General features: G+C 44.8%; 2 protein-coding genes across 4 annotated transcripts in view; one reads left to right on the top strand and one right to left on the bottom strand.

The window, feature by feature from the left end:
- The window catches only part of COL26A1 (collagen type XXVI alpha 1 chain), a 181,827-nt gene extending 175,911 nt beyond the window's left edge, over positions 1–5,916 (bottom strand). Inside the window, exons 1-2 of one of the 3 annotated variants that reach the window (XM_039389324.1) lie at positions 5,694–5,916; positions 4,297–4,470 (exon numbers count right to left, since the gene is read on the bottom strand). The gene's annotated coding sequence lies outside the window, so the exon portion shown is untranslated. Of the gene's footprint in view, positions 1–4,296; positions 4,471–4,916; positions 4,951–5,693 lie in introns of those variants that run through there. The other 2 variants (XM_039389325.1, XM_039389323.1) reach the window with 2 other exon arrangements.
- A 203-nt stretch (positions 5,917–6,119) lies between these two features.
- On the top strand, positions 6,120–10,506 carry IFT22 (intraflagellar transport 22). Its single transcript, XM_027734465.2, has 5 exons — positions 6,120–6,216; positions 6,540–6,619; positions 6,715–6,804; positions 7,453–7,655; positions 8,532–10,506. The coding sequence occupies exons 1-5, from the start codon at positions 6,178–6,180 to the stop codon at positions 8,678–8,680; spliced, it is 561 nt and encodes a 186-aa protein (XP_027590266.1). The 5' UTR covers positions 6,120–6,177; the 3' UTR covers positions 8,681–10,506.
- The last annotated feature ends 6,548 nt before the right edge of the window (positions 10,507–17,054 follow it).

The following is a 17,054-nucleotide window of genomic DNA, read 5'->3' as shown; positions in this document are numbered from 1 at the left end:
GGCAAAATTATCAAGCCTACAGATTTTTAAGTCGAGGGTGTAGAATTAAGAATTCATCACTGTATCCAGGTACCAAAGCAAAAGAGGATTTTATTCCAGACTTCTCAAAACATACTAATTACTGGTATAAATCTGTTGTCTCTAGTGGCATATTGCCAAGAGGTAATTGAGCCTTAAATGAAAATGAATGGGAGCCATGTGAAAAGCCAGCTGCCTTGACCCAGGATGTTAACAGAAACATAATGCCTGGAAGGATCGTGGGGTTGAGGAACTCCCGTGTTTGGCCACAAACTCCAAAGTAACACATAAGTCAAACCAGAGACTGAAAATGAGAGAAAACAAAATCTTCCTGTCAGTAGGCTCTCCTCTCCTATAGGGCACATGGCAGTCCCTCTAAGGACATTACACACGTCTTTGCTTTCTTTCTATGAAGTCATTGAGGGTCTGGCCTTGAGTGAATAACTGGATCAGACAATGTTAATAAGTCTCTGCAGCCCCACACGGGTGGCAGACACCACAGCTGCCAGGGAGAAACAAAGCTCACTTTGAAATTTTATATTCCAAACAAAAAACATACGGGTCTAATAGAAAAGGTTCCGAGAGCCCTTGTGAATCACAAATAACAATTATCCTTTCATTGTCTCGTTTGGGTGCTTTCAGGTCTACCACCTCCGATGTCATTTTTACCAAACATAGAGGAAGGGGTTTTGCCCAGCCCAGCAAGGCTGCCACACTCTCTCTTCTAAGAGTAAAGGGTGCCTGACACATCCCAGCACAATAGTCCTTATTTCTCACCATCAGGCTCTTTGACTGCTCTCACAAGCAGGTATCAAGAACACCAAATCAGGAGGTCTGACTAATTCTAGGACTATATGCACTCCTTAATTTAGTGTACATCTGCACAGCAGACAACAGAAATGGTCCCATCCTTGTCCCACTTGGCCACGTCCCCGCTGGTCCTCGTTACCTTCTTTCTGTTAGCACGGGGGTTTGTGCTGTTGTGCAGTAAAGGGGGTCATGGAGCTGATTCTTTTATTTTATTTTTTCATCCCAGACTGGTTTTCAATTGAATCAGTTCCATCTAAACAGGTAATTGGGAGGAAGCCAGATGGAGAGCTGGGGGTGTGAAGGGAGGCAAATGCTGCTCTTTGAGTCAGTGGTGATCCAGTTAAAATTCTGTGTAAAAGAGCAAGTGTCCACAGTGCAAATTAAGAGCCCAGGCTCTGTCAACAGGCAGTGAAGACCCTCCTAATGGGTAGTTCAGAATACCTAAACCAGAAGCCTAAAATTAAACAGCATGAATATGATAAGCCCATAGTGTCTCAGTAATGTAACTCCCACAAAGAGCTGAGGCTCTATTTACAAATGCAAATGATCTGGGCTTTAGCAGAAATACCTTTGCTTAATGTCTTTTTTCCATGGAAAAATTGAACCTTTCCCCTGTGAGGGGGAATGAAGACCCTCTGAAGGGCTTTCCTGCTAACACAATAAACATCTGTGGGTTCTTTCCTCCCTAATGCTGTTTTTCTAGGGGTCCCTCTCTGATGAATTAGCAGTCCCAGTAGATCGTGGCAAACAATCCCACATACCACATCTTAGGAAATGGTACTTCTTGGAACTGATTGGTTTGGTCTGCCTTAACACAGGCAAGTTAACACCACATTATCAAATGCACTGAGGTCACCAACCTCCACCAGATGATCTGCTTGATCTTTTTCAGACCAAAAAAACAAAAAGAAAAAAGAAAGAAAAAGAAAAGGGAAAAGAAAAAAAGCTTGGATTCCTGACAGAACTCTGAGTGCTCCAAGCTGGAAGCAGTAGGCTCGGTCACTCACAGCCCACCCACCTACAGATCAAGATGGACTGGAACAACCTCCTCCATAAGCCAGAAAAGTGAAGGGGGTTGGGGGGTGGGAGGAAGAGTTTCATATTTCATCTACCACTTTTAATAGAAAACAGAACGTGGTGGGGGGTTGAAAGGAAAATGGTAAATCCCTGGAGATCCCGAGTGTTGGCCTTGCAAGTCAAAACTGTCAATCACACCGTGTGCCCTCCAACTCTACTTTGGGAAGGGGAGCAAGGAAAGGAGGAAGGGACTGGCACGTTCAGCCACTAGGTGTTACTGTTGCTCCACGGACTGTGATCAGAGCAACCACTCTGGAATAAGCAAAACATCCATCAGAGACATCATCTGCAGCTGGACCTGAAGATTTAAACCACAGGAGCTAAATCCTACTTCAGGATTTGCATATTGTGACTCACAAATCAGGGAATTTTGGTGTCTTTTCTTGGGGTGGTCATGGAGGCAGGGTTTTGTCTATATGCCACTGCATGCAGAGCAAGTTAAATTAATCCCTTGGGAACTTCCACTGACTTTGATGAAGGGTCATTGGGAGAATGGGGCTGCTTAAGTTGGCACTGAGTTCATGGCCACTGGTCAGGAGAACGCATTGGCCACTAAGTTGTCTGCCTGAGTTGCCTGCCCCCCCCGCCTCCTCCATGCCTGGCCATGGCCAGATCTCACATTTAGAGGCATTTTAATTAATCTGGATCTCCTGTCAGCTGGTGGGCTGCTCAGACAAGTAATTTAACCTTCCTCTGCTTTGTTTCTCCCTCTATAAAATGGAAATAAAGATCCTCATCTCCTCTGGGAAGGACTTTGAGGCCACAGATCGATCAGAGTTGTAGTCCTTGACAATATGTTGGCATGAGCCAAGCAACAAGGTTTTGCATGAGCTTTTCCTATTTATTTCAGAATAAGTTTCCTGAGAGACACTGAACTGAGTGTTACCCTGCAGACTCAAGACAAAGAGCAGGGCTCCACTGCACCCCTGTCAAAGCAACTTAATGTCCTGTTTCCATTTTCTCCTTTTTCGTAGCCCTACCAAAACTTTTTTCCAGAGAGCTGCCACACTTCATCCAAACCATCATTTACTTAATCAACTACACTTCGAGCCCTGGAGACATATCCCTGCCCTGAGCTTCGTAAGCAACAAGCCTTGAGATTGCAATATTGATTTTCTCCTTCATTTTTAATAACGGGCTACAATGCTCAAAAATAGGTGTTCCTTCCTCTCAATTCCTCTGTTCTAGGCCTTGCCCCCAGATGAACGAGTATAAATAAATGGAGGATGTAGTGCAGGTCCCTGCCTGTACCCACTGAAGAGCTGTTTCTGCACACACACAATAAATGTCATGCAACAAACAGCAACCAGGCAGAGCCTCCCCTCTCATGGTGAGCTGTGCCATGTGGTTGTACTTCTAACCAAGGCAGCATTTTCACACACAACTCCAGTGCTCCAGGGTATGTTTGGTTTTTTTTTTTTTTCCCCAAAGTTTGGAAACATTGTTACAGGACATTAAACAAAGTACCAGCACTGAGCCACAAAAAGCTTATGAAAGATTTTTATTTTTTTTTTAGTTGTTTTCATAGGAAAAATTTTATATGCCACATTAAATGAAATACAATGCAAAATAGTGTTCTCTGAAAGACTGAATGGTTTGCAAGTGCTCAAGTATTATCTGAAAGGTGACTGGCACTACATTTTACTGCTGCTTCCAGTAAAACCTGCAGACCTCTAACTTGGAGGCAAAGTCCTCTGATCTGCAATTCAGGCAAAAAGCATCACGTGCCCTGGTACAGCAGTTGCTGTGTCTCATCACTCGAGTTCTCACTGGCATTTCTAGAGTGAAGAACACTTTTGTTGAAATATTATTGATACCTTGCAGTTGCTTTTGGCTTTTGAAGGAAGGAGGAGGATCTGCCCACAGAGAATCACCTGGAGATGATAATTTTTGTTTGCTACCAAAACATTATGGTGGAAAACCAGCCAGCTAATAAATGCAAGACCTAAAGACATTACCAGCATTGTCTGGAAGTAGTTCACTTACTGCTGGAGTTTTCTCACTGTTGTAGTCTGACAAAGAGTTTTAAATAAGAGAAGTAAAATGATTCATACACATGTGCTCTCAGCAAACAATACACCAGCAACTAACATAACTTTACCCATATGCCTAAGGCAGATCTTGATAATATCAAGTGTACTTGACTTAGATGCCTTTGAAAACGTCACCCTAAGTGGCTTGAAAGCTTAATTCCCACTTTCTAAAGTGACTTCAAGCTCTAAATCACATGGATAAATCCCAAAATTGCAGCCTTAGTTAGCTGTGCTCTCCTTACTCTTCAGTGGCTAATATAAACACACAAAGACCCTATCTGACACTTCATCTAAAAATTAATCCTAATTGCTTTCTGGGCAGCTGCACAAACAGCCAGTTTTACCCAGTTTCAGTTACCTCTTAGTCTTTTTTTTCCCCTCTTCTGTGCTGCTGTCCACAATAGTTCCCTTCATAACACATTTCTCTTCAAGTGCTAATGGCAGCTAATACCACGTGCCAGCTAATGTGAGAGGCTGTCCTGGTTCTTCTCTCTGGGCCACCCTTCCTGTCTTTCCTTTGCAAGTTGTGGGTCTGAAACGTGGAAAACAACAGAGCTGCAGAAAGGATTAATAGGAGTTTTCCCAGTTCATTGTGAATTTGGTCCTGTATCGCACATGAACCTTCACAAGCAGAAAACACACTTCCAATCTGCTACAGCAGAATCAAATTCAGTGCTAGTTGCAACTAGTGTTTTTTCATTGTCTTTGTCCCACCAACCTGAAAACAGAGGGTTTTCTGAAGTTTAAAATACTGTGTGAATGGTGAGGTGCCACTGCCACACTGAACCATCCTAAACTATCCCAATGTAAGGAGTGAAACAACAAATGAGTCTCCAGTGTGATAGAGAAGATTGTACCCCCTCAGTGAGAGCAGGGCAATTCTGGTTCACATTTATTAGCAGTACTAATAATAAACATTTACATTGTGGTAGTGCCTAGAGGCCCTATTTGAAAGCTTGTCTAAAAGTGCTATTGTACCTGGGCACTAAACAGCTCTGAAGCGGCACATCTGTCTGCCAGATGTTTTATTTTCTTAGAAGCTGCAATTTAATAAAGCCTCTTGCTTCCCCTAACGAATAATAAGAATCTCCAGGAGCTTGGCTTCATTGTCCTTTCAAGGAGAATCTGCAGGTAAAATTGCAATGAAACAAGGCAAGGATGGGATGAGTGAGGGCCACCAGGGCAGTGCAGGAGCACCGTGTGAGCTTTAGGTGTGTTTAGTATCTGGCTCTTGCTTTCCAGAGGCCAGAGGGACCAAGGGGACACCTCTCCCCAAAACGGTGCAGGCAGAAGGATTCGCTGCCACACAATGGACACAAAAGCTGGGGGTCCCCTCAGAGCTCACTGCTTTGGATTTACAGGCGCTACAAACCCACTGTGGGCAGCCAGCAGGTTTGGGCTTGGTGGTCCCTATTGCATCTTTCCTTGAAAGGTTGCACGGGAACAGTGGAGGTTTGTCTGCTCATGGCTCAAAGTTTGGTACCTACGGGCAGAAAAATGGTCTGAGAGGGACCTTCCACTTTCTCCTCCTCCTGCCCTCAGAGTGTTGAGCTGTCCCTCCGCTCCTCAGCGCTCAGGAATCGCACAGCTGGAGGGAGCCCCGTGCGGGAATCCTGTCCCTTTGTGAAAGCAGCAGCTGGGAAGCGCCAGCAGGACTTCACCCTTCTCCCCGCTGGTCACCCTGTGTTCCCCGGACCAGATCAGCGTGTGGAGTGTAAAGGATCCCTTCACCCTTTCGCTGTGAGACCTACTTACTCCGGCAGACGGATCCGCGGGCGGCTCGGCCGGGCGGAGCGGGGACACCGCGGGGACACTGCGGGGACACTGCGGGGACACAGCGGGGTTGGACTGCTGGCGCTGCGGGGGCACAGCGGGAACGTTCTGGGAACACTGTGGGGGCACGAAGGGGACGAAGCGGGGACACAACGAGTGTCTGGGGACACAGGGTCAGTGGGGGCACTGAGGGGACACTGTGGGGACGCGGCGGGGACGTCGCGGGGTCTGAGGGAGCCGCCCCCTCACGGAGCCGCCCCCTCACGGAGCCGCCCCCTCACGGAGCCGCCCCCTCACGGAGCCGCCCCCTCACGGCGGCCGCGAGCCCCTCGCGCGCACCGCCCCCTTCCCGCCCCGCGCCGTCACGTGACGGCGGCAGCGCCAATCGCCGCCCGCCTCCCTCCCGCGCGGACGCGTTGCCGGGCAGCGGCCGCGGTGGGGCGCCGTCACCCCCCTCCCCCCCGCCATGCTGAGGGCGAAGGTGCTGCTGGTGGGGCCGCGCGAGGTGAGCGGGACCCCCGACAGGGACCCCCCGATAGAGTCCCCCCGACAGGCACCCCCCGACAGGGACCCTCGGCAGAGACCCCCCGATAGAGTCCCCCTGACAGGGACCCCCCGAAAGGGACCCTCGGCAGAGACCCCCCGATAGAGTCCCCCTGACAGGGACCCCCCGAGCCCCGCGGGAGCCCTGCGGCAGGAGGGAGGGAGGGAGGGAGGGAGGGAGAAGGGCCCGGGGCTGAGCGGGAGGGACAGCCTTTGGGGGGCTCGGGTGGGCACCGCCGCTGTGGCTGTGGCGCGTTCAGTTCCTGCTGGGTGTCTTTCGGCCAGTCTGGGAAGTCGGTGCTGGCGAACTTCGTGTCGGAGAGCACGGAAGGGATCGGGAGCTACAGCCCGACGCAGGGGGTGAGGTGAGCGAGACCCCCGAGCCCTGTGTGCCGACCCCGAGCTCTGCTGTGCTGCTGCACAGGAGCCTATTTCACCGGGTATCCATCATTTCCCGCAGGATCCTGGAGTATGAGAAGCCAAACCTGAATGGGAACAGCAAGGGAGCTGGGTGTCGATTCGAGCTGTGGGATTGCAGTGGTGACCAAAAGTAAGCCACGTCCTTGGTACTTAACCCGATATTTCTGTTTGCACAGGTTATTCAGACCTCAGGCCTAAAACCAGTGATCTGTTTGAGACGAGGAGTATTCCTGACTCTTTACCCCAATATATCCTTCTATAGCTTCTGCTGTAAAGCATCTGACATTAGGTACTCTCTGCCGTGATCACAGCTGAACTTTGTTTTGCATAATATATGCAAAATATTTACTGAACATACCAGTAAAGTCCACAGCTCCTGGAATAGAATTACAGGTAAAGGAGACAGAGGCCCACTTGTAATTGCCTTTATCTCCTTGAAGCTGTTACGTGAGTGAACTTCAAACAGTGTATGTATATGATTGAGCCCTAAATTTCCAAAAGATACAATTGGGAAAGGGACAGATCCATTTTTAGGGAAAAAGGTGAAACAAGCACTTGACCAAATAGCAGATTGTCAGCAAACCATAGGACCAAGTAGCATAGTAGGTAAGACAAAGTAGTTGGAATATATAGATCACTGGCAAGATTACTGATCTTACAATTAAAAAAAAACCCCACTTAAATGTCTTTTTGAAGAGGGAAGAAGAAAACTTGAGGAAGTTTGGGTGCATGTTCCTGTTGTCCAGCTGTCAATCTTGCCATTTGCTGTTCTTTCAAGGTTTGAAACGTGCTGGCCAGCTCTGATGAAGGACTCTCATGGGGTAATAATAATCTTCAACCCTGAGCTGCCCAGTCACCTGAAAGAAATTGAGATGTGGTACTCCTGCTTCGTGCAGCAGCAGCCACTGCTCGACAGTCAGTGTCTCCTGGTGGCACATCACAAGCCAGGCAGTGCAGAGGACACAGAAAACCTGTCCCTGGGTAAGGAGGTGGGAAACTCCACCTGTAACTCGGAGCTTTTCACTGACCTCTGTGTCTTTAAAATTGTTCATAAGTTATGCCTTGCAATTTTCATTTGAATCTGCCAATTAAAGAACACTCTGCAACACCAGAAATAATTGATCTCAAGGATATTCCTGCTTCACAAAAGGGAAAGTAAAGGCAAGCAAAGTTTTGAGTGGCTTCTCTAAGGTCACACAGTAACTTTGCAGCTGAGCCAGGAATTAGAACTCCTGCCATATTTCCTCATCAGTAGTAGTGTGGTTCTTCCATTGGATGGTTTTTTGTTAACTTTTGAGGCTGTTTAAGTCTGCATTCTATCAATCAAAAGAACAGGAGCCCTTTGAAATAAGAGGCTAATGATCTCCCTTTTAAAATCAGTGCCTTATATACTGCAAAATTATTTGTGGCTGTTTATATCAGTGAAAACACACGCTCTGGGCAACCTGTTCCAGTGTTCAAACAACTACATATTTGTTATAAGTATTAATATATTAACACATATTTAATATAACTGTATGATTCCATAACTTTGAAGTAATCAAAAAATGTCATATCACTTCAGCAGTAAAACTGTAGTTTAGTGCTGAATTGTTTGATTCTGTCTAACTGAATATGAGTCCAAAACCAGACTTTAAGCTTTAATAATACTGTTTGAAGAATTTAATTTGGCAATAAGCTGGATTTGTTTGTAAAGCTGACAAGCTCTGCTGCATTTCTTCTTCAGGTTTTGTTTGGGGTATCAGACATTGGGTACTACTGAATTCCAGCTGACTCCAACATGAGCTGTCCCATGACTTCGTGACTATTTCTTTTTTAAAAGGAATATACTTAATTGTTTTTTATTTACTTTCAAAGCTTACCCACTGAACAAACTAAAACTAATACATTCCAACTTGGAGGAAGATCCTGAAGATGTTCGGATGGAATTCATGAAATACTTCAGAAGCATTATCACCGTAATGAATGAGAGCAGAGAGAGGGAAGAAATGTCAATTATCTCATAACATTAAAAAAAAGTACTGAACAGGGAAGAAAAAAATTATAGTTTCCCCCTTGTAAGCCTGTGAATGGGTCCTCACAAGGAGAATTTGCCAGCCTATAAACACTTCAGCCTGGAAAGAAGTGCTGACATCAGGTGAGCTGTGGTGCCAAGGAGAGGGCTGCACATCCAGCAACCTGGGTAACTTTACAGCTGCACTTTGGCATCAGAAGTACAGGAAGGGATTTTTTAATATGTTAGTGTGGACCAAAAGAGAAAGGTTTGGGTCGTCCCTCACAGAAGCCCTTTGTGCAGAGGGGTCAGAGGATGAGGCCTGACAGAACAGAAGATTTGTGGAGTTGTGCTGAAGCATCTGAGTAAAGGGCTCATGTTAGCTGGGTTCCTGGGCAAGTTATGCCCTTGGAAGTCAGAACACACTGACTGGAATAGAGATCTGAGAGTAGTCGTGGTGTGGAATCCACGTTTTTTTATGTTCTTCCTGCACAGGCGTTGCCTTGGCCTGACAGAGCTGGTTGCAGTCCTTCTCAGGACTAGGTTTTTCTTCTATTCCAACAAAATACACATGTTGTGAGGACAATGTTTAGGTCCCTCTGGGAGGAAAAGAATTGAAATCTCAGTGTAGTGCAATATTTTGACCTATGTCAGGAGCTCCAGCAGAGAAAAAAATAGTTCTGCTTTCTCAAAGGAGGAAAAGCTGTTTCGAAACTTTTATTACTGTTCCCTGTTGCATTAAAATAAGTGGTTTCATAGATAATTTACTTTGACTTGTTTGGTTTGCACTCATCCCTGTTATTAGTGTGTTTTGCTGTGGAAGACATTTTTTGTAACACTCATTACTAAGGCAATAAAAACATTTTTAAAATGTTCTGTTCGCAAAGGGAAAGTTAATTATAGTTTTGTGAAACTCTTAACAACTTGCTTAATTTTTAGTAAGGAAAACAAGAGATAAACATTTCACCCTACTTAGGTCTAACAAGAGACATTTACAAAAACTTGTCACCAACCCAAACAGCCAAAGAATTGACACCAACACTTGAGTAAACAGCCTTTACACAAAGTATGTTATAAACCAGGAAACAACAGGATTGAGAGCTTCTTGGGTTTTCTTCCACGTTAATTAATCTATTTTTATTATTTTCATAGTTCTTTTCTGAGTGATGAGTGGCCTGTCCTTATGCAATGGCATGGGAGGTGAAAAATTAAAAGATCTTAGAACAGCTCCAGGTCATCAAACTCATGGCTACAAATAACACTCTGAACCATACTGAGCTGGCCTCGAGTTTAGAACTTCCCTAAACTGCTCCCCTGGTTTGCTCAGGTGGGCCCTGGCTGTGTGAAGTTGTGTGCACACACAAATAACCTGCACTCTTCTGCTTTTTGGGGGCTTGATGTCCTCACCAAATCTGCCCCAGCTCCTTTCCATTGCCTGCTGGCTCCTGCTCTGCCATTAAAGCTGAAACCTCCCCTTGGTTCTGGGAGGCAAAGAGGGAGGTGGTACTGAAGGAAAACATCAGGGAGAGGAAGGACACCAGGAAAGAAAAAAAGCAAAATAAGCAGTGAAGAGATGAAAAGGTTGGAGGCGAATAGTGGGAGGTTGGCATTTCAACATCCACGTTTTATTTATGTGACTTTGGAACCATCAGGCTTTATGTGCTTGCAATCAGTGTCATAGGGTGGTCTGTTGGAGGCAGTTATTGGAAAATTCACAATCTAACTAAAGAACAGTTTTTTACATGCTGCCTTAGATTACTTTTTCCTCGTTGCCAGCTGTGTGGTGCTGGAGCCAATTTTTAAAATATATTGCCTTAATAAATTCAGTTTTTCCCAACAGCAACATTGTGATATGCACTGGTAAAAGACTGGTGTGAAACCCAGCAAATATTTTATTTGGAATGTAAAACAGTGTTTGGGTGATTCCAGGGTTGAAAAGTCAATGAACTCTCCTGTTCACCACCTTGCTTCATATAATATGTTAATCATGAGCTTACTTTAATCTCAAATAAAGGATGTAAATTACAGGTGTCTTTATACTGCAACACACTGTTCATTAGAGAAGAAGAATAAGAAAGACAGAGCCCTAGACTTGACTTTGTATCATCCAAAAAGGTCATAATATGCAATAAATGTGGAACATCATTCGTAAAATCTGGCCAAGAGAGTAATTCCTGTCACTGCTGAAGAACAGAGTAAACACACAGACTCATGCAAAATTAATCCTTAGTACTGGAGAAGAGAAGGTATTTATTCAGAAGTATCTTTCAATAATGATTTATGAAAGAGGCCATCAGAGGCACCTACTTGGAAGGGAGGTATGAGAATGCCAGCTGAGCAGAGTTAGGTCTCTGTCTGCCCTTCCCAACCCGCCCTTTCGTGCTGTCGGAGTCTGCAGAGCCCCCAGGGACGCCCCATCCCAGGGTTACTCCTTGGGCTGTGCAGGTCTGTTTGTGTGCCTGAAGCCACGTGGTTGGGAAGTGACTGTCCTGTGCTCTGTCCAGACTTTTTGAGAGGCCAAAGAACTGCTCAGAAAAGTGTAAAGGAAAGTGGGAGCACGTGGAAATCAGCCACGAGTTCCCCGGCAGTCGGCTGGCAAGGCACGGGTTTAACCACGAGTGGGAACAATTCAGGAGCAGAAGGGGACAGCAAGTTTGCAGCAAAAGCACTCTGTTTTAGTATTCCACACTGAGGAACCTGCCCACCATGCTGGGAAGTTTGGAAAGGCTTTTTTGGATGGACTTTCCAAGAAGTGGAAGGGAAGGCAGAGAACTAGGCAAGCCTGCCAACTCCTCCAGACATGTGGCCTTCTCTAGGTGTCCTCGGGCTCTCAGAGTGTCCCCTTCGTGTCCCCTTCTCATCCTGGCAGCAGCCACGGTCCCCAAACCCCTGCTCTGGATCAACTATGCACAAACTGGGAGTCTCCAAGTTCCCTGTCCTTTCTGTGGATCCTTGACCACACTGGAATTCAGTAGCTATTTGTTCCAGTGGCTTTTCTGTGATCACCTGCACTGTCATGCTTTGGGGAACTGAGGCTGGAATGAGGGGCATAGAACATTTTAAATATTAATTAATTAATTCTAACACATTCAGCCTCCACAGTGCAGAATCTAAAGACTCCAGGATATGCCAACTGTGCAGTGAGAAAACAAGCCATTACTTCAACAGGAATTATTGAGGTGCACCATTATTTTGTCACTTGGCATTAAATATTGATAATCCTGACATCTTACATCCCTTTATTTAGGATGTACTGAAATTATTTTCAGAGTTTTATTGCTGTATAGCTTCAAAAAACTTTATAGCTATTGGTGAGCTCTGCTCAAGTTCACACTTGTCTCCCATGAAAGCACTTGGTCCATCATTCCTTTGGACAGTTGACCTGCCTGGACATGGAGTCAGCATGGAAATTTGATAGGGAGCAGTCTGAATGAGAACTCTGCAGGGCTAGAAATGCAGAATTTTAAGACTTCAGGTTTATATCTATAAAGTTAAAGACCATGGCTACCCTGCAGGCTGGTGATTCAAGACATTTAAGCTCTTCAGTTAAGAGTTTGCTCTTACAAGCTCTTTGCTGCACACCCAGAACATAATGAAGCCAAAAACTGCTTGGGATGACGGAAACAGTTACAGGCAGCGCAGCCCAGATGTGTGACTGTTTTACAACTCAGCTCTGGGAGTAGCAGCAAAGCTGAATGAAACACATTTGGGCCTTACCAAAAAAATGCAGCTCTCTTTTCAAGTCAGATATTTTGAAGGCCAGGCCTTTGGTCCCAGTTGCTCTCAGCAGTATTGTTCCAATGGACACAATAGACATAAGAAATCCCACGCTCCCGTTTCCATTATTGTGCTGCCAAGTGACTCGAGGGAGTCACAGAGGCCACCACCCTGCACAGTGTCCACCCAGGCTGGGGGTTTGCACCCTCAGTTTAAAATCTGCAGGGTGCTGACATGGAGCTGCTTTAGGAAGCAACTTCCAGGTGTGGATTTTCACACTGATCCATCTTATGTTATTCACTTAGGACAAGATTCCCCCCTGACTGACTGAGGTTTGCATAACTAAACACCTCAGAGAGGCACCTGCTTGGAATTTGCTGAGAGTTCATCCTCTGAAAATCATTTCTTCGCAACCAGGAGTATCTGAAACCTCTCACCTCATGCTGTAATCACAATGGCTTGTGCAACCCATGCTTTGGCCACCCATGCTCAGAAAGCTACAATAAACCAGGAAAAGGCCACTCATTGAGACAAGAAGAAAGAAACAATTGTATTGTTTTTTCACTCTCGTGGCAAACAGGCTCTCTCAGCGTCCTCGACAGCCCGACAGGAATGAGGGTTCGCACACTTCCATGTTAGGTGCAAAATGGAACACTTTATTAACGTGGCTCCTGCCTTTTATGCTTTTAAGTTATGTCAGTCAGCTGCCAGAACTGCTTAACTATAAATTGGCATGGTAAAATAAGGAAACTTCTTAATTCTTCCACTGAAAGCTTTTTGGAATTGGTAATGCAACACTAGGCCTATTCTTTAAATTTCAAGGGTATCCTATGCTTTCAACTTGCCTATAACCATTCACAGTTTTAAGCTGTGTACTTTTAAACTGTTAACTTCATCAATGAAAAACTTTTGATAACAAACAATTCAACAACTTGTGATCCAGGATTACCTCAACAATTTCACCTTGAATAGCAAAACTTTCAACTACAGTGAACTTTTAAACCATAAGCAATTTAACAACCTGTGGAAATTTGCCGGCATAACTTTTCAACTGTGATCTGAGGTACCAGAGTAAAGAAAATAGAGATTAGTCATTATTTCAAGAAGAAGGAAAAACAGAATTTATGAAATTAAGCAAAGGTTAGTTACTAAAACTTATCAGCTTATCACCATTTCTCCTAGTTTGTCATATGGATAATGCATTTGAGGTAGTTCTTGTTGCATTTTTTTAAGCTCACACACACATTCACACGAACTCTCACGTTGGCCACCATCACTCATGCTAACACACTCTCAAGTTTATTTTATGGTGTCGTTCTTTATAAAATACACTTTTGTTTTAGCAAACATATTACTTGTAAAACATAAATTTTCAATTCAAAACTCAAAAACATATAAAGTTTTCTATGAAATAAAAACTATAACGAAATTTAACTTATGGATTATGTTGTAAAGAAAAGAGAAAACTGAAGAAAAGGTTTTGGTTCCATTTTGCTTTTGGTTATGCTGATGGCTTATGAAGAGATGGTCCAGTGTCCTCTGAGGAGCTTTGGTGAAGTTGGTTCAGTTCCTCTGTCACTGAGAGGGCTGTCAGTTGTTTTGCCCCAAGTTTTTTCCAGGCCCTCTGTTTTTTCCATCGCTCTCTTCTCCGCTGTCCTGCCGACTGAGCTGCCCTTACAGCTGTTGTGGATTCTGTGTGATATGGTGTTAAAGCACCAGCAAGGTGTCCATGGGCACCACACCCATTTTTAAAGTAAAGACAGGGACTGTTTTGAATAGGAGCACATGGCTGCTTTCTGGTCAGCTCTAGCCCCGACGCCCAACGCACACATCGATCGCGAGCCCTCCTGTCTGTGGTCTTTTCAAGCATGTTAAAAATACCTTTCCAACCTTCCACTGCCTCTGCTGCTCGCCTGTCTCCCCCCCAAATCAGCTCTCCCCAGTACAGCTCCTATTCTGGCCCATTCCAAATATTCTAAATGCTCTGGGACAGCTTCATGTTCATAAACCCATTTTGTTAGTGCCTTTAATGATTTTTTTACTCACAGGGAGCCCGTGTTCCTTTAGAAAATCTTTCAGGCGCCTATAAAATTCAATCTCATTTTTTGCCAGTCGGGCTCCCACCTTCTAGCTCTAGGATAGGTAGGGGATGTTAGGGTTCACCGCCTCTCACCCAGATCCTGTCGCTTGGTCCAGGTGCACGCGTGGTGACCGTCGGGATCTGCCGTCGGTTCTGCTTCTGCACGTCCCCCAGATCAGCAGGTGAGTTCTCTGCACTTCAGAGAGCTCAAGCCCGCCCGCGTTCTCCACCAGATGGGGCAAACAGGCTCTCCCGGCGTCCTCGACAGCCCGAGAGGAATGAGGGTTGGCACACTTCGATGGAGGGTGCAAAACGGAACACTTTATTAACGTGGCTCCTGCCTTTTATGGGGCAGGAGCAGAACTTGCTGGAACGAGGGGAGCAACTGGGAAGGAGCAAGGGCGGAGTATGTAAACTGGGACCATACAGGGAGAACAAGGGGAGGAGCATATCTATGCTCCAATGTCGAAGGCATAAAATAGGGGTACAATGAAAGAGAATAAACACATTTTCTCAAAAACTGGGACCCAATACACTCTAGTAACACAGGGAGAGAAGGCATTTGCTTGATTTCTGCAAATATAACCCAAAGAAAGAAAATTAACTGTATTTACTTGGACATAAGATAACAGGAGGAGGGATGCTGTTGCTGGGTCATTCTAAGGTACACAAACCTAAATATAAAGCACTCTTGTCATCTTTGTCATCTGCTCCTTTTGCTTGTTCTCCCCCCACTCTTGAATTGTGTGAGGAAATAACTGGACCTTGAACACAAGGTGACCTTGTATTTAAGCTCTTTTTTTTTTTTTCCCCGAAAGAGACAAAAAGCAGAGGAAACCTAATACTCACATTCTGTTTGTGTATAATCTAAACTAAAAGACAGCTTTGGCACAGTAATATATGTGAACAAACCAGCCACTAATAACTCTAGTCTGGAAATTGAAGAAGGTTTCTAACAGAGTGGGAAAAACCTGGTTTCAGAACAGTGCTTAATTAACAGTTTGTGATAGACTTTTGCTGAACTTGATCCTTCTGGTCCCTCTTATGAAAACAAGAGGCTTATTTCTCATTATTCATGCAGGTATTTTTCTACAGAGGTGACAGTGAACCAGAACATCAGCTCTAAATTTCCTTGAACTTTGAGAAGTTTGGATTCTGACTCATACTCACCAGCTGGAGATCAGTTGAAGACATAGGCTGTATTTACACATATGCAGAGGAAATAAAGCAATTTGGAAGGCTTTAAGAAGAAAAGTAACACAAGTTTTCTCTCACGTGAGTCTCACTTGGGAGAGTGCTGTCTGAGGATGGGCACTGGGTTTTGCTTGCATAACTCAGACAGAAACAAAACTTGCCACATGTTTTGCTGAGTTCTATTGTCTCTTCCTCCCTTTATAAGAAAATTAAAGCCCATTTCTCTCCTAGTTCCATGAAATCTATCTGAATCCTGGTAACATGTCTCTGAGAATTTGCTCAGAGGGAATAACAGACAAGGGTACACCCTCCATTGCTATGTTACTGCTCCATGAGTTCCAGACAAAAGCATTTCTTGTGGTTTGGCAGCAGCCATCTATGCCTAAAACCCTGGGATTGCATTGTTCTTTACATGCCAAAAGTTGATTTAGTACCTACAGGCACAGAACGCAGGGTTTATCTTTTTAGGAAGGATCTTCAGGCTTTCTAGACTGCTGGGGTCACCTCCCACAGCCAGCAACACCATTTGGGGGAGTCACACCAAGGTGGACTGTGAAGAACAGGCCCTCAAAGATGCAAAAGGTCTGCCCTGCAATGAATATTCCCAGATTTTTATCCTGACCTAGGTTAAATGGTAATACTCCAGAAACTGAGCAACTGACTGCCAGGCCCATCATAATAACTCTGAATCATTAAATAAAGATACATCTTCAGGAAAAAATATTGGTAAGGCTCCAAAATAGTTCTGCTGTGTTTGGAATTCTAATAATGGTCAGCAAGCTTAACTGGAAGTTCCAATGATTCAAAGGTCTTGCAATCTTGCTTATCTGTAGCTCAGATAATGAGCCTGGGACCTAAACACAGCTATTAGGAGGCCCTTCTTCTGCTGGGAATGGTGTATCTTTACTTTTAAAGCAGATCATTAAAAGTAATGTCTAATGAAAACTCCATCTGTTTTCCATTGAGCAGACACTTGGCTTTTTTATTTTTTATTTCTAAGGTTGGGTGAAGGTTTGCAGCACACAGGGCTGACACTGTCACACTGTAACAGGACAAGCCAGCCCTTGAAGCAGTTCCTTTGTCCAGGGAAGTTAAATATTGGGTATATCTCGATCTATTAACACCAAGCTAACCTTTTAGACCTTTAATTTCTTTCCTCTCCAGGAACTGGAGAGAGATGCACAAATATGAAGTGCAGTATAATAAATCCTAAGTCACACAGACCTGCACAGGACTGAATCTACAGACCGTAAAGGTTATTTTACAAAGCATTAGCAATAAAAGCAGAGACTTGCCACTCTGTTCTCCTCTACTCAGCTAAATGGGAATTTCTGAGGCCTGTGAAGACACAGGGTCTATGACACAAAGTTGGGTAGTTGTGATCTCTACAACACTC

Source organism: Pipra filicauda, unplaced genomic scaffold, assembly GCF_003945595.2.
Source record: "Pipra filicauda isolate LSUMZ 115617 unplaced genomic scaffold, ASM394559v2 scaffold71_size5581439_pilon, whole genome shotgun sequence".
In the NCBI taxonomy this organism is placed as follows: Eukaryota; Metazoa; Chordata; class Aves; order Passeriformes; family Pipridae; genus Pipra; species Pipra filicauda.
The sequence above is the reverse complement of the archived record's forward strand: the minus strand, read 5'-3'. Positions and strand labels throughout refer to the sequence as shown.